Source organism: Micromys minutus (assembly GCF_963924665.1).
Source record: "Micromys minutus genome assembly, chromosome: 24".
Taxonomy (NCBI): domain Eukaryota; kingdom Metazoa; phylum Chordata; class Mammalia; order Rodentia; family Muridae; genus Micromys; species Micromys minutus.
Genome location: NC_137959.1, coordinates 34,610,526 through 34,634,310, shown reverse-complemented (window position 1 = coordinate 34,634,310; position 23,785 = coordinate 34,610,526). Strand labels below are relative to the sequence as shown.

At 45.9% G+C, this 23,785-nt stretch overlaps 2 protein-coding genes across 3 annotated transcripts in view; one reads left to right on the top strand and one right to left on the bottom strand.

The window, feature by feature from the left end:
* GABARAPL2 (GABA type A receptor associated protein like 2) overlaps window positions 1–5,313 on the bottom strand; it is a gene marked incomplete at its 5' end in the record, with an annotated part of 13,442 nt that extends 8,129 nt beyond the window's left edge. The window contains one exon of the mRNA XM_080937141.1: window positions 5,140–5,313. Within this exon, the coding sequence (XP_080793267.1) occupies window positions 5,140–5,313 (174 nt within the window). The remainder of the gene's footprint in view (window positions 1–5,139) is intronic.
* A 303-nt stretch (window positions 5,314–5,616) lies between these two features.
* TMEM231 (transmembrane protein 231) lies at window positions 5,617–23,478 on the top strand (the record flags this gene model as incomplete). Of its 2 annotated transcripts, XM_080936865.1 has the most annotated exons (7): window positions 5,617–5,755; window positions 5,863–6,032; window positions 18,459–18,587; window positions 19,278–19,421; window positions 21,200–21,281; window positions 22,835–22,951; window positions 23,300–23,478. In XM_080936865.1, the coding sequence occupies 7 exons, from the start codon at window positions 5,617–5,619 to the stop codon at window positions 23,464–23,466; spliced, it is 948 nt and encodes a 315-aa protein (XP_080792991.1). In that variant the 3' UTR covers window positions 23,467–23,478. The 2 variants fall into 2 exon arrangements, with proteins under 2 accessions (XP_080792991.1, XP_080792992.1); XM_080936866.1 differs by lacking the exons at window positions 5,617–5,755; window positions 5,863–6,032 and adding an exon at window positions 11,691–11,743 and having other exon boundaries at window positions 18,464–18,587.
* Window positions 23,479–23,785: the final 307 nt, after the last annotated feature.

The following is a 23,785-nucleotide window of genomic DNA, read 5'->3' as shown; positions in this document are numbered from 1 at the left end:
CCGGCTCCGGAGCCTAGCAACCGCCCGGGGCGGGGCTTCCGGCGGGCCTGGTAAATGCATCAGGGAGCTGCGATTACGTGAGGGGGCGGGACCTAAAAGGAGACCGAGTAGCTCTTCTGGGAATGGAGCCTGACGTAGGTGCCTGGGGAGTCTGTAAGACAGTGGAGACTTGAGGAATTAGTGACTGGAATGGAGTTTCAGGATTGTGCGTGATAGACAGGTTATGGCTCATAGCTTGGAACGCTTATAAAGGGCTCTGGTAGGGGAAGTGTGGGGCTTTAGGGAGAAATTAATATTAATTTTTGGCTGGGCGACAAGACGGGAACTCAGCATTGAGGGAGAGATAACCAGTTCCAAGCTCTGTGTGGTGAATATTTGGAGTCTAGTATAGGAGTTGTCGCACCTGAAATCTGATTGAAATAAGTCACATTTCCCTCTACTCATGTGTACATACATACTTTCAACATTCATAAACATTTATGAACAAGTACCACAGATATGCATTTAGTCAACCCCGATCACAGAGAATCTATCAGAAACTGTCAGAGGCTGTGTGACTATCAGGCAGGGAGTATTCCTCCGAGAGGTGGTCATGAGACTCCCTAGGCGAAGGAGCCGGTAGTGGGAGTGGCTCAGCACTCTTCCTGAGATGTGGTGTCACCTGCTCTAGGCATAAGCTTTGAGGTTTTTCCTTAGCCAAGTCGTAACGAAGTCATCCGGGAAGTCGGCTCGGGGTCACCATCTGTTTATGCACTGGTGAACACCGAACATGAATATGCAGTTAATCGGGCACCTGACCACGTGCTTATGATCTGCCGCATTTGTAGAGGCTGTTTGAACCTTGTCATCCTTCATTTCCTATGGTTGAAATTCCTGATAGATGCTGTGGCTAAAGCTTCATTCTGAAAGTATTTTGTTATCTTCAACCGGGGGAGGGATGGGACTCAGGTCTCAGCAGGTAAAAATACTTGGTGCCAAGCCTGCCAGACTGAATTCAATCTCTAAGCCCCAAGTGACAAAGGAGAACCTACTTACAAAAGTTATCTTCTGGCCTCAAGGCATGCACTATACACATACCCAGATGCACACAAGAGAATAAAAATCTTGACAAAAATGCATTTTTTTGTCAAGAATTTTTAAAAACATCCTGTCTGAACAACTAGGTGTTTGTCTTCTGTGAAGCGAAAAACCCTTTGTGTGTTATGTTGCAGATGTAACCAGAGTGCTGTTCTGGAAACTGGGAGAAATCCCTGAGCAAAACAGACAACACCCAAGCTATGGCAGACTTTGCATTATCTTGGAAAAGGTCCAAATACCAAATGTCAGGTGATATTTTGAAAAGTAAAACAGAGTGGATGAGAAGAGGCATGAAGCACTGGTCAGGTAGAGGGTTATTACACTAATTGTCCTAAGCTAGAGACACAGAAGACCCCATAAGCTGAAAGACCCCCGCTTAGCAACAGTAAATGCCATTTCTGTAAGGCTGTACACACACGGGGCAGGCTAGGTCAGGGTCCCAGGTGGACAAGCAAGATACCGGTGGGCAGCCAGCTTGCAATAGACAAAGAAAGGGAGACACTCATACAAGCCCAGCTTTCAGATAAGCTGCAGCCTGACTGGTACCAGGAGTTGTGTCCTTGGAGCCATATTTCTGCCACAGTCCCTGCCAAACAAGATGTCTGCGGTTGACCACCTGGACCTGGGTAAAGACACAATATTTTGCCATACATGCTGAGACAAGGACGAAAAACAGCACCCTGTCCCAGAGGAGGGGCCAAGGCCACCCTTTCCGAAAACTTGGGGCTTGTCCCCAGTTCACCAGAGTTTCATTTAAATTAACCAATTAAAACCCTGTTGCTATGCTTCTGCTTCTGTACCTTGCTTCTGCCCCCCAAGCCCTATAAAAAGGGGACTGCCCCTTTGTCCGGCGCACAAGTCCTCCGAGAGACTGTGTGCCCACAGGTACCTGTGTATCTAAATAAACCTCTTGCTACTTGCATCCGAAGTAGGTCTCGCAGCTCCTTGGGAGGGGTCTCTTCAGATGGAAGATACCCTCCGGGGGTCTTTCAAACAAACATGGAGGTGTAACCCAGAAGATGGATCAGACCAGAAAGATCTGGAACAAACTGGTGTTTTGAATTGCACGCCCACAACTTTGAATTTTACTGTAATGTGATAAGAGGGACAGTTAAGAAGATCTCCGGAGGCAGAGGCTGGCAGGATTACACAGATGAACTTTGTCCTGAAAACAAAAACAGGGCTTAAGGGGCTAAAATTTAGCTTAGAGTACCTTGCTACTACATGCAAAATCCCTAACTCAGATCTTCAATATTGCAGAAAGGGAGCGAGGGAGGAATTAAATTGAAGACCCCTGCTTCTCTTTTCAAAGCGGGTCACTACTGTTGAGCAGGGGACCCCAAGGAAGAAAAGTGCACTGCTTATATATGCCCAGGAGACTCGTGTCGATACCTGATTGGTGCGCCCTCCAGTATCTTATTAGCATGCCCCGGGAGTGGGCTGTGATGTGCGTGGTACTTGTGCACTATGTGTCCCTCAGGCTGGACAACAGCTCTGTTTGCTGAATCATCGGCAGGAAGCCGGCGCCATCTTTGGGTGCGGCACAAACGGCTACCAACGTTTGACTTTGGGCCAGGACCAAGAAGTAGGCTTCAGGCAGGAATTAGACATTGAAAGGGGCCCGGGAAGTAAGCTCAGGCCAGAATCTGATTTTGGGTTAGAAGGGAGTAGGCTTCAGGCAAGAATGTGACTTTGGGCTAGGACAGGGAAATAGACTCAGATATCTTTGTCACCGTCACCTTGATTAGCCCTTAGAAACACTGATTACCGATTACCGGGACTTTATTTTTTTGCCTTGCTTGTTCCTTGACTATTTGTGTTTATTGTCTAGCTTGTTCCTTAATCTAGAACTAAGCTCTGGAGAGATGGCTCAGTGTTTAAGAGCACTGACTGTTCTTCTAGAGGTCCTAGGTTCAAATTCCAGCAACTGCATGGTGGCTCACAACCACTGTAATGAGATTCAATGCCCTCTTCTGGTGTGTCTGAAGATAGCTACAGTGTACTCATATATAATAAATGAATAAATCTTTAAAAAAAATCCTAGAACTGACCTTATTACTTGCATGTAATCAAAGTAGTATAAAAAGCAGATAGGGGAAAAAAATAAACCCGCCTCAGCCTCAGAACTGGCTGGGGTCATGCTACAGTGTTTAGTTGTCTTTTTTTTTTCTTTTTAATTGTTGCTCCTGCCTTGGAGAATCTATTGACTGACTGAGCTGGCTTGGTCACACTATCCTAGTCCAAGACATGTGTATATCTCTTAAAAGAATGTAAGAGTGAAGTAGACTTCTTGGGGGAAATCTAATAGACACCAACCAATAGACAGGCATGTTCCAAGACAGCTATGATGAAAAGCAGTATCTTTCTGTCTTATTTGCGCAGTTGGTATCTTTTCTCTTTTAGTTCACCATTCATTAAAGCATCCATGTGTTGGTGATTGCATTTAGCTTTCTTAAATATTCCAAGACACTAGATGCCTTCTACAGGGGCGCAGCAAACTGAGGGGGTGAGTCAAGTGGAGCGATAGGAAAATAGATCAACCAAGCACAGCAGACCTATAAGACAGGCAGGATGGACTTAAGATAATGGAGACAGAGGCAGACATGGATAATGGAGGGCAGCCAGGGGTCAGCAAAAAAAAAACGGTAAAGAAAATACAGACTTCCCTGGTGAGGCTGAAGGGAAGAACTAGGAAGTGACTAGGTAAAAGAAATGTTGTTCAGCCTTCAAGCAGGAGTGCTAATCTGACCCAGGACTCCAAGGAGGAGCCCCCGAGATGGATAGAAAAAGAGCTAAGGGTCCCATTTGAATTTTAGTTGATTTTGTTTGTTTGTTTGTTTTTACTGTTGGTGGTGATACTAGTTTGAATATATTGTTTAATTTTGTTTATGACAAGGTCTCCTGTATCCCAGGACATTGTAGCCAAGACTGGCCTTGAATTCCTATGCATGTGGTTTATGCATTCATGTATGTAGAGGCATGTGCCTGTGTGTGTACATGTGATTGTTACAGGATATCAGTATGGTATCAGGCAGGCTTTCTTACTGAATCTGGAGCTAGGCTAGCAGCCACCAAAGCCCCAGCCATTCTGAAGTTACAGGCATGCAATCCCACAATCCTGGCCTGGCTTTTTACCTGAGCACAGGTTCAGTTCTCTTGTGTATGCTGCAAACGTTCTTTCCTACTGGACCAGCCTGTCGTGGATATTTGAGATGTTTTGTGTAGCCCAGGCTGGCCTCAAGCTTGCTTTGTAGCCAAGATTGGCCTTAAACTCCTGATCCTTCTGTCTCAGCCTTCTAAGTACCAGGATTCCAGGCATAAGTCACTACTCCCATCTAAAATATGTAGTTGGAAGGAAATGACTTTATCGTCTTTTGAGGCAAACTTTAGGGACAGGAGAGCAAAAGAAGATCAGGCTGGTCTGGGACTCACAGAAATCCACCTGCCTCTGCTTCTGCCTCTCCTTCTGCCTCCTCGTGCTAGGAATAAAGGTATACACCACCACACCCAGCTAAGGCTGAACCATTTTATACTTCTAAATTCTTAAAGGTCACCTCTGTCTGTCTCATTGCTGACTTACCTACAGTGTATGTTTCCTTCTGTTGAAACTTTGGAGGCAAACATTCTCTTACTCACAGAACAACCACTCCAAGGATTCTATTCACATTGTATCCATTTACGTCCAGCCATTCCAAAATGGTTATTCTAGTGCAGTTTAAAAAAAAAATTTTAATCTAAAAATACATTTATATTTTCTGTTTTATTATTATTTTTCACTCGTTAGTCTATTTACTCTACGATGTTTTCTCACACATAACAAGTCATAACAAATTTGTGCTGGAAACTTGATAGTCATTAAGTCTCTTCCCACAGCATCAAAACTTCTGAATTTTTTTCTTCTGTAAAAATACCAAGTTGTTCATTGTGGCTCATCCCCATGCCTGTGATTTGTAGGACCAGTTTACCATCACCGTCAAAACACTCATATAGAGTTCCAACTTCTTGGTCTAGGGAAGCGGTAGATGACTGACTGATTCACATAAACAATTGTTCTGAGGCCACCAGTTTAAGGAACTTTTTGATGAAGTCAATGAGTCCTTGGGTGGTCCGGGTTCGCTCCACAGCCCATTTCTTTGTTTTCATTATAGGAGTGTCTCCTACAGCCTTCAGCAGGATGTCAGTTTTTTTCTTGGTATCTCCGGCCCACGGTGCTGGTTTAATCAGGGCTTCCTGCATGGTAGGCTACCCTTTTACCAACTAAGCTATTATCAACCATCCTATGTTGTGAGTTAATAAATGACCTATGGGGAGATCTCAACATCTATGCACATCTGATTCTGTACAATTGACACAGACTTTGGTGCGTGGAAATATTGTTACTTGAAAGGCCCCGCAGGCCCCGCATAAAATGCGTCCACAATCTAACACAGGACCCTCCTCCCGCTAGCTCCACCCCCTACTAAAGGCCTGCGTGCCTCCTATTGGTTCCTCTGCCCTCCGACGGTTGCCGTGGAGACTCCGCGCTGCCGCCCTGGGCTCATGGCGCTGTATCATCTCTTTTCTCACCCGGTCGAGCGCGCCTACCGCGCGGGGCTCTGCTCCAAGGCCGCGCTCTTCCTGCTGCTGACCACCGCGCTCACCTACATCCCTCCGCTGCTGGTGGCCTTCCGGAGCCACGGTGAGCCTGCCCGGGCCTGGAGAGCCGCACAGCTCGGCTTGGCGCGGCCGGCGGGCCCAGGCCGATAATTCTGACCTGGCTCCCCCAACCCGCCTTGTCTCCCGCAGGATTTTGGCTGAAGCGGAGCAGCTACGAGGAACAGCCGAACGTGCGCTTCCAGCACCAAGTGCTGTTCGTGGCTCTACTGGGGCCTGAGCCCGGATCCTTCCTCGCCTGGAGCACGTTCCCCACCTTCAACCGGCTGCAGGGGGTTCATCTGCGCGTCCCGCTTGTGTCGGTGCGTGGTTCCCGCCGGGACCCTGGTGGGGGGGATGGGCTGAAATCCCAGTTTGGGTCATTTGATGGGGAGTTGGGGCAGAATCTCATGTATCCCTGGCTGGCCTTAAAGTATATAGCCAAAGTCGGCCTTCAACATCTTATCCTCCAACCTCCACCTTCCCCAGTTCCAGAATGTTGTGCAACGTAGTGCTGGGGTTTATGGGGTGCAGGGAATCAAACCCAGGGCTTTGGGCTTGCATGCGAGCACTTTAGCACTGAGCCACATTCTCAGTCCCACAGCTTGGATCTCAAGAAGCTACGGGGGTTAGAAACAAAGTCTCTTTGGCCCACGCATGCTTAATTTTCTAGATCATTTTACTCAGCTTCTCCCCAGAAAGTCATCCGTGCAGGCAGTACTACCAATCTCTGGTGCTGGTCACTTATGAATGAAAAGGTGGCGGTGAAAACCCTTCTAAACGTTTGATGGCCATGTTCTGTAGACTCTAGGACGTGGCAGAGTTTTAACATCACCGCGCTGTAAAGACAGAAAGTGCCTGAGTTTTTATGCTGACTGGGCGAGGGGTAGGGCCCCCCCGCAAGCGCTGATTGGTTGAATTCTTAGCTGCTCTGGCCAAGCCACGCCTGTCTGGGTTAGTCTCCTAACTGTTCCACACAGCAGCTGTCTGTCCCCTATGAAACTGAAGTATTTTGCCCTCTGCAGTTTAGTGTTTACTTTCGCGTAAGTCAAATGCTTCCTTACAGCCATCCCTTTCCGTCCATCCCGAAAATACCTTGCTTTAGACGTAAGGAACATCTGGCTTTCCTACTTTCAAGTATGGATCCATTCAGACAGGTCTGATTATTAGTCTAATAACATGGGCAGAGTGGATTTAACTACTTGTTAGTAAATATTTTATTTGCTTCTAACCTACACGTATTGTCTCAGCTGAGACAGGAGGATTGCCCCTTTCCTGGCCTATGCAGCAAGCTCAGGGCTATTCTGTCTCAAAAGCAGTATCACTGGTGTGTGAAGTCAGGGAACTACTTGGAAGGGTCCGTTCTCTCCTGTCACTGCCCGGGGGATCCAGCTCGGATTCCCGGGGCAGACTACAAGGGTACCTGCTGAGCTTTCTTATTACCCACCCCTACTCCTTGTCTTGTTTCTTAAAATTCGCACCAACTTTTTTTTACTATTAAACCTAATATGTGAATAAACAGAGCTTTAACTAAATCTGAACAGCTTTTAAAATTCTTTTTGAGATGGGTTATTGCTATGTTGCCTGCCCAAGCTGGCTTTTGCTCCCCCTAAGTCAAGAGGCCCAGATTTAAGTCGCACACCTCTGAATGCTAGCGGAAGCTGTCTGTTGAAATTTCGCGCACACGGAGAATACAGAGCAAGCAAATAAAGTAATTGTTAACTGCAGGGAAATAAGTCAGAGGAAAAAGCAAGGAAGGCGATGCAGTCAGGATTGTGAACAGGGCTTGCATAGTCTTAGTTACGACACGGAAAGCTGACTAAGAAAATATGGATCTAGGGAAACTGAAGGGATGGGAGGGGGAGGAAGCTCAAGCTCCAGCTTTCCACGTGGGACATCAGTAGAGAATACTCAAAACAAACAAACAAAGTGGAAACGCAGCAGATGTTATTTAAACATCTGGAAAGCGTTTTGTTGTTGTTTTGTTTTTGTTTTTCAGAGCAGGGCTTCTCTATGTAGCCCCTGCTGTCCAGGAACTCACTCTGTAGACCAGGTTGGCTGCAAACACAGAGATTCGCCTGCCTCTCTCCCCAGTGCTGAGATTAAAAGCGTGCATCCCTGCCACCCAGCCTGGTGAGCGCTACTAACCAACTCATTAGGTGACTAGGGCAAAAGCTTCTGATTTGAAAGTTCCCCCCCTTTTTTTTTTTAAACATCATTGAACTCTTTTAATCTTCAAATGTTCACGCTACCAACACAAACCCCTTAATTTTTTTGAAACTGCATGACACGTCGTCCAGGACGGCTTGAAATGGATTTGTAGCCTAGTCTTTGGCCATAAAGACTTTGCATTTCTGGTCTTTTAGCCTGTACTTGCCCAGCACTGAGGTTGCAGTTGTGGGCCACCATGCCTGCTTTTACTATTTATTTACTTACCCTGATGCTTTTCTTGTCTTATTTTCTGTGTATGGATACTCTGCCTACATGTACATGTGTGTACACCGTGTGCATGCCTGGGTGCTGAGGATCCCCTGGAACTGGAGTTATAGACACGTGTGAGCTGCCACATGGGTCCTGGGAATTAAACCGGGATCCTCTAGCGGAGCAGCCATTGCTCCCAACCTCTAAGCCAGCTCTCCAGCTCCCTTTATTTATTTATTTCTTTATCCCTAAGACAGGGATTTGCAGTGTAGTCCAAACATGGGCCAGGGTGGCCATGAAGTGGTGATCCTCCTGACTCTTCTTACTGACTACTAGGATTACAAGCAAGGCCTGCCACACCTGTCCCCATTTTTATTCTCGACCCTCCAATGCAATGGCCCCCAGGCTTCCTAATCCTTCAACCCTTTAACACAGTTCCTCCTGTTGTTGTGACCCCCACTATAAAATTATTTCATTGCCACTTCATAACCGATCTTGCTATTGTTACGAATTATAATATAAATGTCTGATATGCAACCCCTGTGAAAGGGTCCTTCAACCCCCTGAAGAGCTCGAGACCCACAGGCTGAGAAACTGCTCTAATGCCTCTAGAGAAGAGTGATGGGGTAAGAGGCCAGGGTAAAGGCGGATCTGCCCTTCCCCGTGTACCCACTGGACTTAAGGTGTTTTCTTTCCAAAGGTGAAAGGTTTTTCAGGCTGTAAGAATGACTCACCGGAGAGTACTTGCATGCTACCTGTGAGGCTATGGATTCAATCCAAATTTTATTTCTAACTTTAAACAAAATTAGTTCTAGTTTTAAGACAGTGTCTTTTGTTTTTGTTTTTTTTTTTTTGGGGGGGGGGTGGCTGTTGGTTACTGTTTGTTTCTGAAACAGTCTCTCCATAGTCCAGACCAAACTCCAGCTCACTCCGCAAGCCTAGGCTGGCTTCAAACTGACCATTCTCTCAATGCCACCACCCAAGCATCAGGTTGGCTGCCAAATGCCACCACGCCTGGCAAACATCGTGTGTTTATGTTTGTGATTTTTGATGGAAGGTTTTCTCTTTATATTTTTCCCCTTTACACTTCCATTGTTCCTGAGTACACTTCTGGACATTTCAGCCACGGGAAAGCTGAGATATTCACCTAAGCAAGAATAAACATTAGGCTTCCTTCTTACTCATTTGCTACCACTGCTTGGTGGCTTAGCAGGCTGCAGTCAGCTGCTTATCTCTAGAACCAGAAGCCACTCCCTTGGGAGTGCTGCCCATCTTCCTCTGCTTCTGGTGGCTCTAGTTTCAACTTTAAGAAGCCTAAACCTAATGCTCTTTAAATACTGTGTCTCCTTTCACTTTGCTTTATTTCCAATGATGGGGCTCTACCCCAAGGCCTTATGTGCTAGGCAGTCAGTCTACCTCTGAGCCACAGCCTGGGTAATTGTGCACAGCTTGGAAACAGGGGCCCCTAGCTAGGGATGATGTTCAGGGTAGAATGTTGCCTAGAATGTGTGAGCCTCTGGGTCCAATCCCTACTGTGCTCGAGAGTCTGTGTGTGTCTGTGTGCGTGTGTGTGTGTGTGTGTGTGTGTGTGTGTGTGTGTGTGTGTGTGCGCGCGCGTGCACACACACATATATAAACACACAGTATACACATGCTCCAAACTTGGTGGGCTAAAGTATGAAGATCATCATGAGTTTAAGGCTAACCTGGGCTACACAGTGAGTAACAGTTCCAGTAGGGCTGAAGTGAGACCCTGCCTTAAAAGAAGTAAAACAATAACTCCTTTTCCTAAATATCTCCTTTAGAACAATTTTCAAAAATTATTTTTGTATGTGTGTGTATGAGAGTTTTATTTTGCCTGCATATATGGCTGTGTACTATGTGAACGCAGTACCCATGGAGGCTAAAGGAAGGTTCTGGAACCAGAGTTTATAGATGGTAGTAGGTCATCATGTGTGCTGGGAATCAAATCCTGGTCCTCTGGAAACACAGCTAATCACTGGCACTGGAGGGAGGGCCCAGTGGTTATGGTGTTTCTTCAGTTCACAGTATGCATCCTCGGCAGCTGACAGCCACCTGTAATTCCTGTTTCAGGGCATCTCATGCACTCTTTTGGCCTCTGTAGGAATCAACATACATGTGTAGACACATGCAAAGATGCATATACACATGAAGAAAAATAAAACATTTTTAATGAATTGATAACTCAATACGACAAAAAAAATTAGAAGGCCCTGTATAAAAAGCTTTTAAAGAAGAAAATCTAGAATGTATCAATAAACAAAATCCATAGAAGCCATAGATATAAAAATGTGGGTAAATATAGAAAATAGTAAAGTCACTTTGGAAAATAAAATAAGTTTAACAAGTCCAAAAGTTAAACTTTTGAAGTACTATCTAACCCAACATTTAGTAGAGAACTAAAATCTACTCTTACATGTATGCTTATATGTGCGTGCATGTGTGTGGTGTATGGTATATGCACATATATATAGAGAGGGGGGGTATGCTCGTGCACAGTGACCGGGGAAGATGCTGAGTATCCTGCTGTAGGCGAGGGGTGGGTTTACAGGAATGTGCAGCTCCTAACATGGATGCCAGGATCCAAACTCAGGTCCTCATGCTTTCACAGTCACTGCGGGCGGATTTATTTATTTTATGTATGTGAGTGCACTGTCGCTCTCTTCAGACACACCAGAAGAGGGCATCGGATCCCATTGCGGATGGTTGTGAGTCACCATGTGGTGGCTGGGAATTGAACTCAGGACCTCTGGAAGAGCAGCCAGTGCTCTTAACCACTGAGCCATCTCTCCAGCCCCCATTGGTACATTCTTGGTCTCTGTATATTGATATCTTAGTTTGTCCAACCTGTGGTCCTCCTGTCCCAGCCTCATTAGCAGCTGGCATTGCAGGCGTGCACCACTGTCCCTCGCTGGACACGCCCACATGGATATATTTTAATATTATCATCATCGTCATTATTATTATTTTTAGGCAGTCTTATCTAGCCCAGACTGCCTGGAACTTCTGATTCTTTGCCTCTGCCTCCTGTGTGCTAGGATTCAAAGCGTTCCCCACCACACTTGGTTTATATGGTGCGAAGGATTGAACCCAGGGCTTCACGCATGCTTGGCAAATACTCTAGCAACTAAGCAAGACCTCCAGCCCCCCCGTTTATCATTTTTCGAAGAGTAGGTTTTAATGTGTTTCCAATACTCATAAAAACAGACAGTAGCCCAGTGTGTGATACAAGCAACAGTAGTTAAATCCCTGGTGACTTACTCTGTCTTATCTGTCCCCTATCTGCTTGTACACACAATAAGTACTTCATTGTCAGGTAGCATATTTAAAGTCCTTTCTACAGTATTTGGCCTGTGATAAACAGTAAATATTATCTACTGATTTTGGAAACTACATAACTTCATTTATTCTCACAGTAACCCGGTGAGGTGAATTGAGAGAACATTGTCCACCATTTTACATAAGAAGACATAGCCTCACGGATGGGGTCATTTGTCCTGGGTTTCTTGTGAGCAGTGTCCAGCTGGGCATAGTGGTGCATGGCCGTGCCATCTGCTGCTCACGGGGCTGAGGCAGGAAGATCACCAGCTCAGTGAGCTAGCCTAGATATCAATACATAACAAGACACAATCTAAAAAAATATTTTATTTTATGTACTTAATTGTATTCTGTGAAATACGTTTATTTTAGCTCTGAACATATAGATCCAGGCTGGCTTCACCATGTCTGGGAAACCATCCAAGGAGTCAAGGAAGCCATGGTTTTTAGGCCAAGGTTTAACCAAGCCTGGGAGGTGGCTTTGAAGTTGCTAATTTTGGAAAATGCTCCAAAGTCACAGAAAGTCTAGTTTTTGTTATTTGTAAGTGGCCTTCTCCGTGGCATGGCTCAGTTAAGGATACAGGGCTGGAGATTAGAGATGGATGGTGGTTACATGGGTGCTGGGAACCGAACCTGAGTGTCTGCAAGAATGCCTAGTGTTCTTTACCACGGAGCCATCATTTAACTCCAACTAAATAAAAAAGAAGCAAAGGGAGGTGATACCCAGTAATGACAAGAATCCAGAGAGATGGACTGTGGCTGAACCCTCATTGAACATTATAGAGAAAAACCGCAAGGGATAAAACAGGAACCAGACAAACCTCCAACAAGCCACGAGAGACTAGATGCCCTGGGAAATGGCGTGAACTCGTGACATTCTGAGAACAGTAGGACTCCTTAGGTCAGCGGCCACCCTGGCTGGGAATGTAACTTAGTGGTATACAGCCCCAGCCTAGCAAACACAAAGCCTCAGGTTAGATCCTCGCTAAACACAAAATGAACAGCAGCTCTTGCTGCCTATCAGTCACTGTCTCAGCTCCAACTCTTCCTCCCCAACGATAGAACTTGAGGTGCCAAGTTGTGTCCCCCTTTGCCCTCTCGTCCCTGTTCCCTTTGTAACAAGCTTTCTGAGCCTTGCCTGAGGACTGGTCGCTTCCCGCTAGAGTGAAGAACCATTACTAGTGCAGTCCAGATAAGGACAGCAAACGAGCAATCAGGTATTTCCATTTTCCTTCAGCCTTCCAGGTCCCTTCTACATGACCTTCCTCCAAGCTCGGAGGTGAGAAGGGCCCAAGGACGAGCGCTCAGCACTCGGGAACCAGGACTGTTAAATATGCAGCACTGTCTCTTCCACAGGGCAGGTATATGCCTGGTTCCCACCGGGAAAGCTGGGAATGGTGTAATTTTGGTAACCTGGTGCTCTCTGCTATAGGGCCAGGCCTCACCTGCATTCCCCACACTATTCTGTTTATCCCAGACTCTTCCTCCCTAGTCCCTTAGGCATTGTTTCCTACACTGAGGTGTCTGCACCAGCTGTGTCCTGGGGTTCTGTTCCCAGCTGCCTGCACCCTCTTTCTCAAGCCTCTAGGACGCAATAATCCAGACCTCTCACGCTGCCCCATTCAGTCCTCTCTATCCTGTACTACTAATATTTCCTATGTTAAAATGAGAATTTTAGTCTCTTTTTCTCAGTTGGACCAGATCGATATCAGTGGACTAATCTTCTAGCCAATGTTAGTATTGATTCCTCCTGTAAATGATTATCCTGCAGCAACCAGAAAACTTTGAAATTCGAGTTCACCGGCACTGTAACAGGCAGGCACATTTGTGTGTGTGAATGCACACATGTGGGACTGAGGATCGAAGCCAGTGCCTAACATATGCTGTGCATAGTAGGCAAGCATTCTGTCAGTAGGCACTTCCCCATCCTCTCACGTGTGTGTCTACAGAAGGAGAATTGACAGTCATTGGTCCTTGTCAGATCCTAGTTCAGTTATTGGAGTCCATAACCCCCTTTTGTCCTCAGTTCAACAATCCATATACAGGCCATGATGGTTCCTATACTGAGATGCAGCAGGAATATATGAGACCATACATGGATATAAAAATTGTTACATACCTGCCTGAAGTATGTAACCTGAGCATTTGGAAGGCTGAGACAGGAAGATCAGGAGTTCAAGGCCAACCTCAGCTACATAGCAAGCCCTCCAAATAAAAAGATAATTGGGCCAGTTAAAGCAATTAAGAGCGCTTCTTACTTTCGGGTTTTGGTTTCCAGCACCCTCATGTGGTAACCCTCCGCCACCTGTACCTACAGTGCCAGGGAACCCAACGCCCTTGTCTGGCCTCCGTGAAATTGTTGTTTTTTGTTTGTTTGTTTGTTTGTTTTTGTTTTTTGCTTTTTTGTTTTTTAAATCTTAGTTTTATTCATTATATGTGTATGAGTGCCTTTAAGAATCACAAAAAGTGAGCTAGTTTAGCTGGCTTTGCAGCCAGAGGCGCTTTTCCCCAAGCCTGACAACTGTGCTTCATCCACATGGCAGGAGAGGACTGTCTCCTGTAAGCGGTCCTCTGATCTCCACTCGTGTGCCACACACACACACAATGTAATTTTTAAGTTCCAAAATACACACATATTTCATAAAAATGAAGTGATGTGATTTATAATTTTTCTTAGCCTCCTACCAATTAGATTTCAAGAACTGAGCTAGAACTCGTGTTGAGGTATTAGCTCTCTGAACGTCTCCTTCTTAAAGAAAGCACTGTATTTAGTTTATGTGTGGGGGTGTTTTGCCTGCACGTATGTCTGTGCGCAGTGTACTCAGAGGCCACCGTGGATCTCTGGGACTGGAGTTACAGATGGTTGTGAGCTTCCATGTAGTCTCTGGAAATTGAACTCAGGTCCTCTGGAAGAACAGTCAGTGCTGTTAACAGCTGAGCCATCTCTCCAGCCCCTCCTCTCTCACACCCCAATCGCGTACCCCAGTGATTACCACTGTATAGTCACAGAGTTTGAACACAGTACGTCCTCCTTAGGCTCATGTAGGAATATGTGGTCGCCAGTTGGTGGCGCTGTTTGGAAAGGTTGTGAACCATTTAAAGCTGAAGCCTTGGTGGATTAAGTACGTCATCGCAAGCTAGCTTTGACTCATCCATATGCAAGGAGCCTCCCCCTCCCCCAGACCCCCTCCCCCTCCTCAGCCTTCCCATCTCGGCACACAGACCCTTGCTTTGCCTGGATCACCCTCCACCCGTTTATACTGTCAGGGTTGCCAGCAAGTTAGATCATCCCAGACACTTCCCATAAGAGTCTCCGTTAATTTCCACTCTCTCCGTTTTAGCCTGCTTCAGTTTTCTTCCTGTCACTTGACCTGGTGCTGTCATGTGTTTACTTGCCAATGTTTCCTGGCCCGTCTTTGGTTTTGTTTTTTTGTTTTTTTGGAGGGTGCATGCTTCTTTGAGGTTATTTATTTATGTCTGTATTTATTTTGTTTAAGGATTTGTGAAAACATTTTTGGTTTTGCTATGGGTTTTTTTTTTTTTTGTTTGTTTGTTTTTTTAAATAAAAGTCTTACTATGTGGCCTTCACTTGCCTGGAACTCACTTTGTAGACCAGGCTGACCTCAAATTCTGCCCAAATAATATGTACATTATTTGGTCCTATTATTGTTGTTGTTGTTGTTGATTTCAGATGTATTTCTAGTATTTTGATTTATGTGTGTGATATATGTGTCTATGTGTATGTACAACTATGTGAAGATGTGAACCTGTAAGTTCCTGTGGGGGCCAGAGGGCATTGGGATCCCTGAACCTAGAATTTCAGGTGGTTGTGAGGCACCTAATTTGAGTACAGAGAACCAAACTCTGGTCCTCTGGAAGAGCAGCACACATGCTCTTAAACGATGAACTGGCTCTCCACCTCCCGTGAGACTGAAACAGAAATGATAAACTACCTTTCAGGTTAAGAGTATGTTCCTGTGCAGATTAAGGTTTCTGCTTGTAGATGAAGAATAAGTTCCTGTTTGTCCCATGTTAAGACTTAAGGTTTCTGTGTATAATTAAAAATAAGTCCCTGTTTCTTAGATCTGAAGTAAACTATAAAATGTATTTTTCAACCTATACTCATTGGCATGATGGATATATCCTTACCTTACTTCCCTTTCATTGTTTTATTAATTGATTGGTTGATTGATTGGTTGATTCTTCCAGACAGGGTTTTTCTGTGTAGCTCTGGCTTTCCTGGAACTCACTCTTTAGACCAGGCTGCCCTGAGCTTACAGAGATCTACCAGCTGGGGTTGAAGGAGTGTGCCACCCCACCCCCATCCCCCAGTCCAGAATTATATCCCAGAATTACATTTTTCTGACACTGTATAGCAGCCAATTCCCTTGCCTCTATAACACTTTATGACTCACATAAAAGAGACCTCAAGAGGCTAAAAAGGGTTGCTCTCCCAAAATCTCAACTTAGGGAGAGGCTGTTGGACAGGTCAGTCAGAGGTGCACCCGAAAACACAGCTTGCTTCAGTCAAACAACTGGGGCCTTGTTTTTCTTCTCAGGTAACACTCCCTCATTATTAGTTTTTTTGAGATGGTATAGTATAGTCCAGGCTGGCCTTAAACTTGCTGTGTAGCTAAGGATGGCCTTAAACTCCTGATCTGTCTGTCTCCTCCTTCCAAGTGCTAGAATCTCAGGTGTAAACCACCATGTCCAGCTCTTATTTGTGAGACGAGTTTCACTTGGTAGTCTAGGCAGGCCTTGCACTCTATGGAGCCCAGGCTGGCCTCAGTTTTGTAATGCTCCCTCTGCCTCAACCTCCTAAAAGTTGAGATTTTGGTGTGCCCCACCATACTAGGCTACTGTTTGTTTGCTTGCTCTATTTTTATTTTTTTCTCTTTTTTTTCTGAACAGTTTAGTACTAAAAGAAATTTAAATTAAAAACACCCAATCTCTACTTGATTAGCCAAAAGGCTGGAACACAGTAAAATATCCAGTCTTAAATCCTGGCTTCCTGTGTCTATTTTCCTCCTCTATACAGTGTGGATAGCACTTGATCTATCTGTCTGAGGCTTGACCCATATTGTAAAGACCAAGTGAAATCAATTCCTCTCCCTGTCACATCCCACTGGAGTGAGTCAGCATCTCCTGGCACTTTTCTCCTGACCCCTCTCCTCTGGTAAGCAGAGAATCATTGTTCAGCCCAAAGGCCCAGAAAGTAATGTGGTAGTCTGAATAAACCGGTTGCCCGCAGGCCTTAGGGAGTAGCGTTATTAGGAGGTGTGGCCTTTCATAGTGGGCGTGGCCTTGCTGGAAGAAGTGTGTCGCTGTGGGGATCTCAGAAGCTTACATCAGTCAGACCCAGAGTGTCATCTCTTTCTGCTGCCTGCCAGTCTGGAGGTAGAACCCTCAGCTACCCCTCCAGCACCGGGTCTGATTGCATACTACCATGCTTCCGGAAACCACTGAACAGCAGTGGTCGTGGTACCTTTTCATAGCAACAGAGCTAACAGCAGTCTTCCTTATAGCAACAGACGCTCACAGAAGGCCAGGCAGCCACTTTCCCATCCCATTCATATCGACTAATACTAAAGGCTCTGTGACTCTATCAGCCTTCCTAGGAACAGAGTTCCCCTCTTCCCCAGAAAGCGGATGGACTAGGACGAGAAGAGAAGTAACCAGTGGAGAAAGGGTGAAGTGAAAGAGCTGAGGCGGACTGCACCCGCGACAAACTTAGCAACGAGTCATTGATGTGTGACAAGAACGCCTGGCAGAGGGGTGGCATTTCAGTTCTGTCCCTCCTGATGGCCGCTGTCAGGCCACAGTGACACAGCTGAGACTGCAGGGGCCAGCTAGTGACCTATTTTTAACTGTCCACATATGATTTATGGGCTGTGACTTTTCTTGTGCCCTTCTCTGATTTTTGTCAAGTATTTGTGGCCTTGGTATCTTATTGATCTTACTTAGCTTCCTCTTTTTTTTTTTTTTTTTTTTTTTTTTTTTAATCTATTGATGCTAAGAGATACACAAGGTTCAAAGCTGCAACATGAGTAATGAGGCAGATAGTCCAACCTTTAGTATCCGAAGCAAAGGCACTTGGGGTTTAGGATGTGCAAATAGGAGCTGCAGATGTGGCTCAGTGGTTAGAGCACTGGCTACTCTTGCAAAGGACCTGAGTGTAGTTCCCAGCACCCACATGATGGCTCACAACCATCTGAACAACACTTTCAGGGTCTCTTCCGGGAGTGCCCTCTGGCCTGTGTACCAGACACAAACTCAGTGCAGACTTATGTGCATGCAAACATGTATACACATAACATAAAAATAAATCTTAAGGGAATTTATAATGAGAGCTTGGTGGGTTTGTGTAGCATCTGCTTGGTAAATGCAGGGTGATTAGAATCAGAGTTTGGTTCTTTCCTTTTTTTTTTTTTTACGATTTGCTTATTTTATGTGAGTGCTCCGTCTGCATGTACACCTGCAACCAGAAGAGGGCATCAGATCTCATTACAGATGGTTGTGAGCCACCATGTGGTTGCTGGGAATTGAACTCAGGACCTCTGGAAGAGCACCCAGTGCTCTAACCACTGAGCCATCTCTCCAGCCAAAAAAGGAAATTCTTCTCTGGATGCTGGAGACGTCGCTCAATACTGTCCTTGCAGAGACCCAAGTTAAGTTTCACACCTTCGTCAAGCAACTCACAATCACCTTTACCTCAAACGTGCCTATGCATATAACTAAAATAAATAACAGTTCTTTTCTTGTTTGTTTTTTGTTTTTGTGTGTGTGGTTTTGTTTGTTTGTTGTTTTCTTTTTAAGACAGGGTTTCTCTATGTCCTGGAACTCCTTTAGATCAGTTCGGCCTCTAACTCAGATCCGCCTGTCTCTGCCTCTCAAGTGCTAGGATTAAAGATGTGTGTGCTGCCACTGCCCAATTATAACAATTCTCAAAAAAGAAAAAGAAAGTAAATTTCTTCCTTTGTCCTCTGTAGAGCAGAGAAGAAGACAGGAACCAGGATGGGAAAATGGATGCACTATACTTTAAACTTGAACTTCCCCTGCAACCCACAGAGCATGTTCTCGGTGTGCAGCTTATCCTGACCTTCTCCTACCAACTGCACGTGAGTCTGTCCTCTCTGAGCTCTCTCCTTCTCCTCCTCCCTAGGGAGGGCCACACTTCAGATAGCTCTTCTGTGGAATGTTATTGGAAACTTAACATAAACAAACTGAATATTCAAAGTAATAGGCCAGAGGTTCTGGGCAGAAAGTTTCCTGAGTAGGCCAGCACACACACACACACATACACACACACATACACACATACACACACAGAGACACACACACACACAGACACACACGCACACACACACACAGACACACATACACACACACACAGACACACAGACACACACACACACAGACACACACGCACACACACACACACAGACACACATACACACACACACATACACACAGACACACATACACACACACACATACACACAGACACACATACACACACACACAGACACACACACACATACACACACACACAGAGACACACACACACACATACACACACGCACACACATACACACACAGAGACACACACACACACATACACACACAGAGACACACACACACAGACACACATGCGCACACACATACATACACACACATACACACATACACACACACACACACACACACACACACACCAGGCCCATCTGCTTCAGCTGATGACAGGTAACTTGTGAACCCCCCAGGCTCTTCACACCTGATGACGGCATCTCCCTTCTTAATGATTTCAGAGGATGTCAACATTTGAGATGCAGAGCATGGCATTTCTCCAGTCCTCCTTTGCTCTCCCCGGGTCACAGTTACACGTGAACAGCGACCTGAGACTGCAACAGAAGCAGCCGCTGAGCTACCGTGGCCTGGACGTCAGATACAACGTAAGGATGCCCCTGGTGGTCCAGCACCTTCCCGCCTAGGTTTATCACAGCCTTCAAAGGACAAGAAATTTAAGCTTAGAAATAGCATTTAGTTCTTCTTACACATGTGAGTGTTCTGCCGGAGTGGATGTTGTGTACCAAAGATGTGCAGTGCTGGACCCACACCCAGGACCACTAGAAGAACAGTCATTAAGCACTAAACCATCACTCCAGCCCCATCATGAATTCCTTCTTACTGTAGGAAGGGAGCTGGAGAGATGGCTCAGTGGTTGAGAGCACTGGCTGCTCTTCCCAAGGTCCCGAGTCTGATTTCCAGCACCGAGGTGGCAGCTTACAACCATAAGTTCTGCTTCTGGCCTCCTCAGGCACTGTGCACACATGGTGCACAGAAACACATGTAGATAAAACACATATACACACACAAAAAAATTTTTTGTAGACATAAAAAAGGCACACCTTGGTCTATACCCTGAGAGAGGGAAACATTCTTACTGAAGAGCTAACTCTCCGATGCCTTCAGGGACACACATTCCAAATGTATTCTGTGTTAGTTTTTGTTGTTGTTTGCTTTGTTTTGTTTCTTCAAGACAGGGTTCCTTTGTGTAGCCCTGGCTGGCCTCGGACTCGCAGGGATCCACCTGCCCTGCAGGGATTAAAGTTGTGGGTCATCACCAGGCCACCTTCTGTTTATTGCTAGTTGTGAGCCAAAGCCTGACAGAACAACCTGAAGGAGGAGTGATCTCTTTTGTTCACAGTTTCAGAGGTTTTAGGCTGTCCTGGTGGGAGGGAGGGAATAAAGAGTTTTACACTGTGACCTGCAGAAAGCAGAGGGAAGCAGGTTTGGGCCAGAGCAGGATGCAGCCCTGAAAGACAAGTTCCTAGTCCTTGCTTCCTCCAACCAGGTTTCACCATCCACAGCTCCCCCCTCCCCCCGAGCCCCCCCACAACCATCCAATGTCTGTCTGTTCACATTTTGAACCCATTGGTCATCAATCAGCTCTGAGCCCTCACTTCCTAAATGTCTCTGGAGATGCCCTGTACCCAGAGGTGTGCTCTACTAAATCTTCCAAGTGTTGCTCAAGCCAAGCAGTATGACAGTCAATATTGACTGTCACATCTTCCAAATGATGTCATAAAATGCCTATGTAAATATGTATATAAATACTAGTCACCATTCATTGAACAGGTGACATAGACCAGCCCGGAGTGAGGAGTTTGCAGGTAGGTGTGGTGGCATGCCTGCCCTAGCAGCCCTGCCTGGGAAACCGTGGTGGGAAGATGACTTGAAGCCAGGAAGTCAAGACTAGCCTGGGTAACCGAACAACACCCCGTCTCAAACAGAAATAAGAATGAGACCTGCTCGTGTGTCATACTTTTCAATCATCACAGTGTAAATGAGCAACACCTCATCTCAAACAGAAACGAAAAGGAGGTTTATAAATGTCATGTTTTTCAACCAGCACAGTGACTTCCTGAGACACCGACTGGCTTAGCGCTCGGCATTGTTTGTTTGAGACCACTGTGGCCGTGGCACATGCCAACAGGACCAGGGGTGGAGGGGACAGCCAGCCAGCCACACGGTTAGCATAGCCACTTTTCCTAGAACAGAAATTGGAGGGAAATTGTTGTTTTTAAATTGACTGCTGAAACAGGGCTGGGTCACAAGAACAAAGAGTGTGGTCTCCGGGCCAAGGTGGCCTCTAGCATTGAGCCTGGATGAACTTCTGGGTAGAAAGAAGAGGGAAATGCTCACAGGGTGTCCTCCTGCCTCACCCCAGGTATCCGTGATCAATGGGACTAGTCCTTTTGCCCACGACTACAACCTTGCCCACATTGTTGCTGCCTATCAGGAAAGGAATGGTGAGTTGCTGGACTTCCCAGGCTGTGGAGACCTTGAAGACAAACCACTGGGATGCTTTTCATGACAAAAACCACAAACCCAGGGGAAATTCAGTGGATGGGCTTGCCGGAACTTGTCCTCTGTCCACTGTCCTCAAAGCCATGTCCTCTCCCGGAGCCCAGCATATCAGCGATCACTCAGCTTATTTATTGTCACTGGCTTGGCTGCTTCCCTCTTACTGATGTGTTGTTAATTATAATTGTTATCTCTCATAATACACCTGTAAAAGAAGTCAGGGATGCTTAACTGTCTTCACTTTCCAGACAGCGATGGATGATGTAAGTCAGGCAGTCTGAATTTGTAGGCTGGTAGGAGAGAAGCACCCACAGATCTGACTATGGATGCTGTTTGTTCCCCAGAGGAGCATCCCTGGACTTGAGTCAGCACAGCAGGCTGCTTGGTGGTCTGACGTTTTCCCTAAAGGCATCAAAAATGTTTCTGGCAGTAAGACATTATAGATGATAGCCACAGATGCTTCATATGGGGAGGGCTGCAGTCCCAGTAATTCTTAGTTTTATGCAGTACAATAGCAGCAGTAGGCTAGCAAAAGGGGCTGGAGGGATGGCTCAATGGTTAAGAGCACTGCCTGCTCTTCCAGAGGTCCTGAGTTCACCTCCCAGCAACCACATGGTGACTCACAACCATCTGTAGTGGGATCCAGTGCCCTCATCTAGTGTGTCTGAAAACAGTAACTGTGTGCTCAGATACAATAAGTAAATCTAAAAAAAACAAAAAAACAAAGGCTAGCAATACAATTCCTAAAACTGGAAATCAATTCTTTTCCCCTTTATTTTCATTCACTCTTTGTCCACACATAAATAGTTTCATACGGTTTTCATTCTTTGGGGCTGGGAGCTAGAGCTCTTGCTTAGCATGTACAATACCCCCATTCAGCCACCAGTACCACATACAGCATGCAGTACACACTCATAGCCCCGGCCCTCAGCATGGAGAGACGAGATTATCAGAGATTCAAGCTCATCTTAGGCAATATAGCAAGTTGGAGGCCAGTGAGTTACATGAGACAGGGGTGGGGGTGGGGTGGGGCGCCAATGACATGGCTCAGTGGGTGGATACGAGCATTTTCCTTTAAGCCTGATGACCTGAGTTCTATCCCTGGGACTCACAAGATGGAGGGAGAGAGCTGGTACGCCTACACACACACACACACACACACACACACACACACACACACCTGTATTTAAAGCGGCCAGCACTCATGACATGGATCAGCAGTTAAGAGTACTTGCTACTCTTCCAGATCACTGAGATTCCCAGCAGCTCTGTAGGCTGTTCTTCATTGTCTCTAACGTCAACTTCAAGGAATCCAGTATATCTGGCCTCTACAGACACCCTCTTACACAACACACGTAGACACACACTCTCACACACACACACACAAAGTAAGCACACAAGTAGACCTTAGAAACAGAAAAGAAAGACTTTGGGATCTGTATTCAAAGACTACGGATAGCCCTTCACTTTGGATTAACAATTAATGTTTGTGTTGCAGTTACCACTGTCCTCGGTGACCCCAACCCGATCTGGCTGGTGGGCAGGGCCGCCGAAGCTCCTTTTGTGATCGACGCCGTCATCCGCTATCCTGTGGAAGTCATTGCATATCCTTTCCGTTAGCCAGTCAGTGGTAGCTTGTTTCCACTGAGAAAGGAGAGCTTCCCAAGTTACCCCAAGGAGGAACAGATGTGGGGTTCACAAGATAGGAAATTGCTGCAGCTCTTTAGCCCCACACAAATGGCTGCTGTCCCTACAGCAAAGCAAATCAATTTCCTGTGCCTTTTCCTTTCTAAACAACTCTTCTGAGTCAGAATTATCCATATTTATATCTTAGTAATCTCTGGTCATTCGTTTTGTCTGAAGAGTATTTGACGTCTCCTATTTCCTGTCTGGCCTGAGCTTTGGGGTAGCCATTTCTCACATGTGACTGTTGTCTCCTTAGCATTTTATACTTACCAGCCAGGGTTCTGGGAGATGATAAAGTTTGCCTGGATCCAGTATGTCAGCATCCTGCTCATCTTCCTCTGGGTGTTTGAAAGAATCAAGATCTTTGTGTTTCAGAACCAAGTAGTGACCTCCATCCCTGTAGCCGTACCCCAGGGAGAGATAAGGAAAGAGCACTTATCCTGAGAAGAGCCTGTCAGGAGACTGAGGGACCATGGCTACCTCATTCCTGTCTTCTGAGACCTGCCGTTTTACAGAATTTCTGCAAAGGGCCCGCTGGACGCTTTCAGGTCTGCGTGTTTCACCTCAGAGACAAAGAATGGGTTTCCCAACGTTTAGCTGCACAAACCCCACGCCTTCAAAGCACCTCGGGAACATACGAACACTAGTTGGTGGAAAGGTTGCAGGGTTACTGGAGGCTGTGATTTTTGTTTTGTTTTGTTTCTGGTTTTGCTTTGCTTTGGCCTTGAATTTCAGGAGAAAATTGCAGTGAATTCATACATCT